This window comes from Carlito syrichta, unplaced genomic scaffold, assembly GCF_000164805.1.
Source record: "Carlito syrichta isolate Samal-C Ts95f unplaced genomic scaffold, Tarsius_syrichta-2.0.1 Scaffold315614, whole genome shotgun sequence".
In the NCBI taxonomy this organism is placed as follows: Eukaryota; Metazoa; Chordata; class Mammalia; order Primates; family Tarsiidae; genus Carlito; species Carlito syrichta.
This window is the reverse complement of record NW_007259710.1, coordinates 223,839-232,944: the sequence shown is the minus strand read 5'-3', so window position 1 is coordinate 232,944 and position 9,106 is coordinate 223,839. Positions and strand designations below refer to the sequence as shown.

The following is a 9,106-nucleotide window of genomic DNA, read 5'->3' as shown; positions in this document are numbered from 1 at the left end:
AGTCTGAGCGACAGAGTGAGACTCCAACTCAAAAAAAAAAGAAAAGAAAAGAAAAGAAAAACTTCAGTTCTTCAGTTGCACTAGCCTCACTTAAAGTACTCTAACAGGTGTGGTATTAGACAGCAAAGGTATAGAATGTTTCTATTACTGCAGAAAGTTCTGTCAAACTGCTATTCTAGACAAAGAGCACAGAAGAGGAAAAGAGGGAAAACAGGACGGGGAGAAGAGTAGAGGGAAGAGAAGAAGGGAATGGAAGGGAAGACAGAAGAGACAAGAGAAGAGAAGGAGAGAAGAAGGGAGAGGAGGAGAGGGCTCTGCACTCAGTTCTGGGCACGAAAGTATTTAAGAGGCAAGTAGAAGAAGAGCTAGCAAGGGAAACCGGGATACAACAGACAGTGAAGTAGGAATAAAACTAAGAATGAAGCTGGGTACAGTGGCTCATGCCTGTAATTCCAGCACTTTGGGAGGCCGAGATGAGAGGATTGCCCGAGTTCAGGGGTTTGAGACCAGCCTGGACAACATGGTGAGATCTCATCTCTACCATAAGTAAAAAAAAAAAAAAAAAAAAAGGCCAGACATGGTGGCACACACCTGTAGTTCCAGCTACTTGCCAGACTGAGGCAGAAGGATTGCCTGAGCCCAGTAGGTTGAGACTGCAGTAGACGTGAGCGTGCCACTGCACCCCAGCCTGGGTGATAGAGTGAGACTCCAACTCAAAACAACAACAACAACAACAACAACAAACTAAGAATGATTAAAAAGTGAAATACTAAAAAGAAAAAAAACAATTAAAAAGTAGGTTTGGGGCCGGGCTCGGTGGCTCAGTCTGTAATCCCAGCGCTTTGGGAGGCCAAGGTGAATGGATTGCCTGAACCCGCGGGTTTGAGACCCACCCGGGCAAAATGGTGAGACCTCATCTCTACAATAAATCAAAAATTAGCCAGGAGCGGTAGCGCGCGCCTGTAGTTCCAGCTACTCGGAAGGCTGAGGCGGAAGGATCGCTGGAGCCCAGCAGGTCAAGGCTACGGTGGCCGGGAGCGTGCCACTGCATTCCAGTCTGGGTAACGGAGTGAGACTCCAACTCAAAAAAACAAAACAAAAAACAAAAGTAGGTTGGAAGCTGGGCATGGCGGTTCACACCTGTAATCCCCAGGTGGATTGTCTGCTCAGATTCTTATTACTGACTTAGACAACTTTACTGAGCTGTTTCGCTCTGTCCTGGGGTCCCAGAAATAAAAGACACAACAGGATAATCCTTGCCCCCCAAGGAGGTCACAGTCACATAAGAAAATGGTGTAAGACAACAAACTTAGAACATAGGTATAGATGAGAACCCTCTTTTATGGATAAAAGAACCAGGGCTAAGTGATGTGCCCAAGATCATAGAACTAGAAGGGGCAGACCCAGAACTCCAACCCCAAATCCCTGACTCCCAGTCCAGTGTTCTTATGACTCGTCTAGACAGACAAAGCTCCATGCCCAGCCCCGATAACTTTGGCTACCCCAACTCCCACACATGGCCGAGAAAGACACTGCCCACCTCCTCTGGCTCCCGTATCATCACCCGAAGTCCCCTGCACTCTCAGGCCAGAAGTCCATGGCCAAAACATGGAAGTAAAGTATGCCTGAGGCTCTGTCCTCACCAGGAACACTACTTTCTCTACCTTCCATCCTCTCACCTCCAGCCTCCACAAAGGTGCTGGTGCAGCCCCATGCCCTGGACTTACTCATGCTCAAGGCGTCCTTCCTGAGACCCTGGGGGCTATGCCCAGGTGTGCCAGCTGTGGGGTCCAAGTCCAGGTCCAGGCCCTGAGGGCAGGCCAGCAGGGTAGATCTGGCTGAAGCCAGAGCCAAGAGGCACAGCCAGTGGTCACAGGATGGACCACAAGCATCCACTGTGTCTGGAAATGACCTGTAGGCAGAGAAGACCTGGAGGGCAGGGGCAAGAGCTTGGGGGCTGGGAGCTGGGACTCTATAGGTCCCTTGAATGGCCCCACCCTTATATTTTGGTTTCCAAAGGGAAGAAGAAACTAAAACATCTCCCATACCCCACATCTGTCATCCAAATGGCTTCCCCTTCCCTCATCAAAGATTTCTATTCCCAAGTCTTTCTCACCCATCGCCGGACTGCTCTCCCCCTGCTCCCTAGAATCCTATCTAACCCTCCCACCCTCACTGCTGACCACCCTGGACCCAGTGTATCTCAGACCATCCATTGTAATTTGAATGGAACCAACGTGAACTTGGAGAAGATCCCCATAAAAGACTGTAAACCCTACAGGGTTGCCCTGAGGCCCCTCTCACTGAGGCCCAAGGCCATGGTCATACTAGCCAAGTCTCTGCATGGGGATTTCCCTTCTTATTCTCCACAGGAATGTATGGGCCCCTGGACCATGGGGTGAGAGTTTCTGGCCTCCCGAGGGAGTAACCTGGAGTAGGGGGTGCTCAGGACTAGGGAGAATGGAGGTCTAGGCCCCTTCAGACATTCCCCCACTTCCTCCTAATGTCATCTCCTACCATAAACAGACTATCCACAAAGATAAGACTGGGACCCCACCTTACCTGGTCACCTTGGGAGAGCTGGAAGTCCAGACTGGGGAACAGGGAACTTCCTGTATTCCCTGGGGCTTTGGTCCTGTGGCAGCAACCCAATTGTGCAGCTGGTTCTTCTTTCATGCCCCCATTACTTGCTGGGAAGACAGGTGAGTCACAGGTAAGCCGTGAAGGTCTTCCATATAGGAGTCTGTATTCTAGGACTGGCTGTCTCACTAGCATGCTGTGGACCACAAGCTATTCACTTTCCCTCTTGATCTCAGATTCCCTATCTGCGAAATGGGAGGTTTGGACTAGTTGGTGTGTAACAACTCTCTTAGTGCTGACATTTAGAAACAAGTGATTAAAAAAAAAACTACAAATGTGAAAAAAAAAGAAAAGGAAAGAAACCAATGATTTTCTCCCAGAAGTTACGGAAAGGAAATTGAATGGAGACTAACAAATCAGAGGTGAGGAACAGATGTATCCTGAGAGAAGAGAGGAAAGTCCTTATAGAGATTATTTCCAAGTGAACTCAGAGAGCTGAAGGAACATTCCAGATTTCTCAGGGCCACACAGAACTGTGAAGACACCCCCTTCTATGCAGAGAGGGGTCCATGACGCTGCAAACCACAGGCCCTCCACCAAAGGGAACCTTGCATCTGAGCTCACTCAGATAGCTTTTCTGGACAGTTGAGGACACCTCGGTGTCCTGCCACACAGATTTTCCATACTTGGTGCCCTCATCAGGTGTAAGACCTGAGAGAATGAGCCAAGAGTCCTCAGGTGCCCCCAACTGCCCAACAGGAAGATCCCTGACTGCTCAGCTGTCTGCTCATTTAGCATTGTGCTTCTCTGCCATCTTTAACTTGAGGCCACATAGCACAGGGATCACCTCAGCCCAGCAAATGCCCCAAGACTCCTTCTCCATCCCCTCAGTGACCACCCTTCCCTCCTTACCCCCAAATGCCCCTCAGATCCTAAAATCCTTACTCCAGTGTCTCATCCCTCCAAAACCCCTTTTCCTTTTCCACTTTCCTGACTCCTCCCAACCTTGCCTCAGGTCTCAAAACTAATACCGTGACCTCCTGAAGGGTCTCTTACCGTGAGGCTCTTACCTGGCTCTGCAGCAGTCCTGGCTGGGGAAAGAAGGCTGGTAGATGGACGGGCAGCAGCTGCCTGTGGCTGAGGCCCCAGTGGGTGTGAGAGATGACAGGAAGGTGCTACATTTGAAGTTGCCACAAATAGGAAGAGGGGGGCAGACAGGCAGGCCTGGGAACTCTGTGAGACCTGACAAGGGGGTGCTGTCCATCCAGCCTTTGTCCACCTATGGCAACTCTATAGGACAACTTGCTGGTTTTGGATTGCAGTGAACTGGGCCTACTGGAATTTCAGGGTGTGTGTGTGTGTGTGTGTGTGTGTGTGTGTGTGTGTGTATTGGGGATGGAAGGGGTATTACCGCTGTTTTCAGAGAACCCAGATGGCTAAGAAGGAGAGGGACAGAGCAGGGCTCAAAGGCTGGAGGTAGAGTTGTTCTGGGGGTGGAAGCCAAGCTGAGATAGAGGCAGGCATTGATGATGACAGGGAAGATAGAGCAGGGACAGGAACAGGCAGAATGGTGACAGAAGAGGCAGAGATGGTTACAGGCAAGAATAGGAACAGGCAGAGACAAGAACAGGCAACATAGAAGGATATGGAATGAGACAGAGAACAGAGCAGGCAACTCATTTCACAGAGCAGAGACCTGGGTTACAGCAAACACATCTTCCTCCTGGTCCTAACTCAGATCTCCTGATCCTGGGGAATTCTATCCTCTAATCCAGATAGAAAGTTGAGACCCCAAGAGGGAAAGAGATCATTCAAGGACAGCAAAATGGGTGTAAGCCATGAGCAGATACAAAGAAGGAGGCCTCATAGGCCAGGAAGCGGCTTTTTAGCTCAAACAATTTCATTATTCTTGTGAGCATGAGAAGGTACTGCCCCCCCCCCAGGACCTCACGCAAATTCTAACCTGCCCAAGTCTGGCCCAGGGTGACACATCCCCAACCAATCATCAATCTCCACCCCAGTCATGTCACCCAGATGTCGGAACACACAGGGACATCTCAGACTACCCACTAAGAGCTGGTGCATGTTAGTGGTGTTTCTTTGCCTGGTCAGCCCCCAGGGCTACTACTCACCTCCACTGTGGCTTCCATCATTTCCTATCATGATTCTTTTCCCATGTAACCGATTCACATGTCTATGAGCATCTTAAGGACAGGGACCATTATCTACTCAATTTTGTTTCCCAGCTGGGCTCGATGGCTCAGCCTGTAATCCCACGCTTGGGGGGCTGAAGTGAGTGGACTGCCTGAGCCCGTGGGTTCGAGACCCGCCGGGGCAACTTGGCGAGACCTCTTCTCTACAATGAATCAAAAAAATTAGCCGGGCATGGTAGCCTGGCTCTTCAGTCCCCCCAGACCTTCTATAAGCTCTCCTAACGTCTTTTAAATGATTCCTTTTCTGCTTAAATCCTCCTGAAGTGGTTTCTACCCCTTTCAGCCAAGAATCCTGCATTATACATACCCAGAATAGAAGAAGCTACATGGCTCGGGTTGGAATATTCCAAGGATCAAAGCTACCTTTACAAATAGCTTACCTATTATGTGCCTGGTACTGTGCTAGGAGCTTCATAAGCTTTATATCATTTGATCTTCACCATAAGCCTGTGTGGTTGATGTTATTATTAGCAACTCACCCAGAGTCACATGGCAAGTAGCCGAGAGCTCTCTAGTGCCATACCTCAGACCCCGCCATCTCTTAACAATGTCAGCTCCCCTTCACACTCATCCCTCATTTCTGCCTCTCACACTCTCACTTCCAACATGCTGTTTCCAGTCCTCCCCTGCCTCAGTGGCCCTCTCAGCATCCTTCAGGTTAATGGAGGAGCTCCTCCCACAGCACTCCTTATAGTTTTGGTTCACCAAAACTTCACTCCCCAGAAGCTAGAGCCCTCCCAAACCCCTAGACTACAAGCCTTCCTCCCCTACAGTCTTGCTGGGAGCCATAGGGAAATCAGGGCCACTGGGCACTGAAGGAAGACCTTCCCACACCTCCAAGGTGGATCCATACACACCTTTGCCTTCCATCTGCCAAGACCATCCCCTATTGGCATCACACTCTGCTCCCAACACTCAGAACACTCTTCCCAACCTCTTGGTTAGAAGCAAAAAGGGAAATGGCCTAAGAGATTTCCAGGTCTCCAATCCTGAAAGTCCTCTGGCTTGGTTAGAAAGTGTCCCAGGAGGGGGGATCGAGATCACACTCCCTCAAGTTTCTACCCAGAACAGCCTCTACCATCCATGCCCTTCCCTGTTCCCAACTTCCAAGTCCAAGTCAGATCCTCTATCTTGTCAGCCTTGATGCCCTGTGATGTCATAGGTCTAACTGTGATGTCATTTTGTTCCAGCTTCCCCAGGGAGGTAGCACAAAGGTAGGACCATGGCCTTCTAACCAGGGAACCTGAGCAGGAGACTCAGGCCAGACTGTAGCCTCAGGCCAAGGAAAGTCCCCTTGACCAGAGTGCTCATGGAGCAAACCCCTCTGGTCCCCTCCTGCTCTGGGCGCTTTTCTGTCCTCTCAATAAATCCTGCTTTTAAAAAAAGAGGAAAGGGCTGGGCTCGGTGGCTCAGCCTGTAATGCCAGCACTTTGGGAGGCCGAGGTGTGGCTTGCCTGAGCCCGTGGGTTCGAGACCCGCCCAGGGAACTTGATGAGACCTTGTCTCTACAGTAAATCAAAAATTAGCTGGGCGTGGTAGTGCGTGCCTGTAGTTCCAGCTACTTGGAAGGCTGAGGAGGAAGGATTGCTGGATCCCAGTAGGTCGAGGCTGCAGTGGCCAGGAGTGTGCCACTGCCCTCCAGCCTGGGTGGCAGAGAGACTCCAACTCACACACAAAAAAAAAGAGGAAAGGAAAGTGCTCATGGAGGGGAAGTTGGGTTGAGCTGCCTCCAGGATGAGCAAGGGACATTAGGGAGGCCTCTGAAGAGGAGAGGCCTCTGCAGCAGGGACAAGCTGGGGTGTGTCAGAACCTCAGGCTCCTGGTACTCATTGCACATTTACTTTCATCTTTTGTTAGCTGCAAAATAATGCATACTAGTGGTAAACATTTCAAACAAGAGAGGAAATAAAAACAAAAAAAGGAAGCTCCTCCTCCTTAACAATTTCCCCGTGATCAATGTGACTATTTAGTGTTTGTCCTTCTAGCTATTTTTCTTTTTTTTTTTTTGAGTTGGAGTTGCCCAGGCTGGAGTGCAGTGGCATACTCACAGGTTCCCCAGCATCGACCTGCTGGGAGCCGGCGATCCTTCTGCCTCAGTCTTCCAAGTAGCTGGAACTATAGGTGAGCGCTAGCATGCCTGGTTAATTTTTTATTTATTGTAGAGGTGAGGTCTTGCTAAATTGCCCGGGCTGATCTTGAACCCACGGGCTCAGGCAATCCATTCACTTCAACCTCCCAAAGTTCTGGGATTACAGGCTGAGTCACCAATCCGGTTTCTGGCCATTTTTCTATGAATCAACAAACAGGTAAATGGATTTTCTTTTTTTGAGTTGGAGTCTCACTGTGTTGCCCAGGCTGGAGTGCAATGGCATGCTCATGGCCACCGCAGCCTTGACCTACTGGGCTTAGGTGATCCTTCCACCTCAGCCTTCCAAGTAGCTGGAACTACAGGCACACGCCACCACACCTGGCTAATTTTTTGATTTATTGTAGAGATGAGGTCTCATCAAGTTGCCCAAGCTAGTCTCAAACCCGTGGACTCCGGCAATCCTCTCACCTCAGCCACCCAAAGTGCTAGGATTATAGATGTGAGCCTCCTCTCCCAGCTTGGTAAATGGATTTTTAAATGTTTGTTTTTATACAAACATGGAAACATACAATACATATTGTTCTGCTGGGTTTTCCATCCAGTAATTTACCATGGCCATCACTTCATGCCATGAACATATATATCTGCCTCCCACTTTTTCCTGACTGTATAGAGTTCCATTGCAGGGTTGTACATAAAATGTAGCATTCCCCTATTGGGAGTGGACACACAGGTGAGTTTCCACACAAAGCCGGAAAGGGCCTCCTTACAGAGTCAATATCCAGGGGTTAAGAATAGGAGCTCTGCTGGATTTTATCCCAACTGGGTGACCTTGTAGCAAGTTGCTTAACCACTCTATGCTGCTTTTCTCATCGGTCAAATGGGGATAAATAATAGTACTTTTTTTTTTTTGAGTTGGAGTCTCACTCTGTCACCCAGATTGGAGTGCAGTGGCCGCTCCCGGCCACCGCAGCCTTGACCTGCTGGGCTCCGGCGATCCTTCCGCCTCAGCCTTCCAAGTAGCTGGAACTACAGACGCACGCTACCAGGCCCGGCTAATTTTTGATTTGTTGTAGAGATGAGGTCTCGTCAGGTTGCCCAGGCAGGTCTCGAACCTGTGGATTCAGGCAATCCACTCACCTCGGCCTCCCATGTGCTAAGATTACAGGCTGAGTCACTGAGCCCAGCCAAATAATAGTACTTGCCTCACAGAGTTCTTTCCAAGATTCCTCAATTTAATTCATGTAAAGCTCTTAGAAAGGTGCCCGATCCAAAACAAATAACTTGATAAATGTGGGTTACTATTAATATTGTACATCATCTTTGGCCGAGTCAGGCAAATCTCTACAAGTCAGCATCTCAAAAGGGCAAGCATGTGACCCACTTTGGAAGATCAGAATTTGGGCAGCGGACTTGGAGAGAGGAACCACATTCAGCTTTGTTGTTTTACTCACTGACTCCTCCCTGGTTGAGAATCATTGCTCTCCTCCAATGCAGTCTTGCACCCACTCCAGTCTACACACTACAACAACAACAGCTCTGGGTTGTGAGCCCTCACCACATCCCAGGAACTGTGCAAATCATTTAGACAAGCTTTGTTTCACTCGATCAGCATGCGACCCTGCAAGATGGATGCCATTATGTAGTAATCATAATGTAATCATTTTATAGACAAGAAAATTGACACTCAGAGAAAGAGAGTGACTCACTCAAGATAAGATGAACCAAAACTGAAATGCATAAAAACAGAAAGTAGAAAGGTGGTTACCAGGGGTGGGCGGTGGGGGTGTGAGGGAAATGAGGAGGAGGTCCAGGGACCAAAGTTGCAGTTATGTAGGATAAATACATCTAGAGAGCTCATGATGCACATACAGCAAGAGGACTATAGTTAATAATATTGTATTGTATACTGGCAATTTGCTAGGAGAGTAATTTTAGGTACTTTTTACCACACTCAAAAAAGATAACCATGTGAGGTAATGGACATGTTAAATTGCTTGACTGTAGTAATCATAATGTATATGTATATCAAAACATCATATTGTACAACTTAAATATATACATTTTAAAAAGAATCACATGACCCAAGGTGCAAAGTCCCAGCAAGGAAGGAGAGTTTAGGAAGAACCGGGCTCGGTGGCTCAGCCTGTAATCCCGCGCCTTAGGGAGGCTGAGGTGAGTGGATTGCCTGAGCCCGCGGGTTCAAGACTCACCTGGGCAACTT

The 9,106-nt window shown here is 48.9% G+C and overlaps 1 protein-coding gene across 1 annotated transcript in view; it reads right to left on the bottom strand.

Moving 5' to 3' along the window:
• ZNF683 (zinc finger protein 683) overlaps positions 1 to 2,679 on the bottom strand; it is a 6,184-nt gene extending 3,505 nt beyond the window's left edge. Inside the window, exons 1-2 of the mRNA XM_008073045.2 lie at positions 2,563 to 2,679; positions 1,728 to 1,929 (exon numbers count right to left, since the gene is read on the bottom strand). Coding sequence (XP_008071236.1) covers positions 1,728 to 1,929; positions 2,563 to 2,676 — 316 coding nt within the window. The 5' untranslated portion in view covers positions 2,677 to 2,679. The remainder of the gene's footprint in view (positions 1 to 1,727; positions 1,930 to 2,562) is intronic.
• Between the last annotated feature and the right edge of the window lie 6,427 nt (positions 2,680 to 9,106).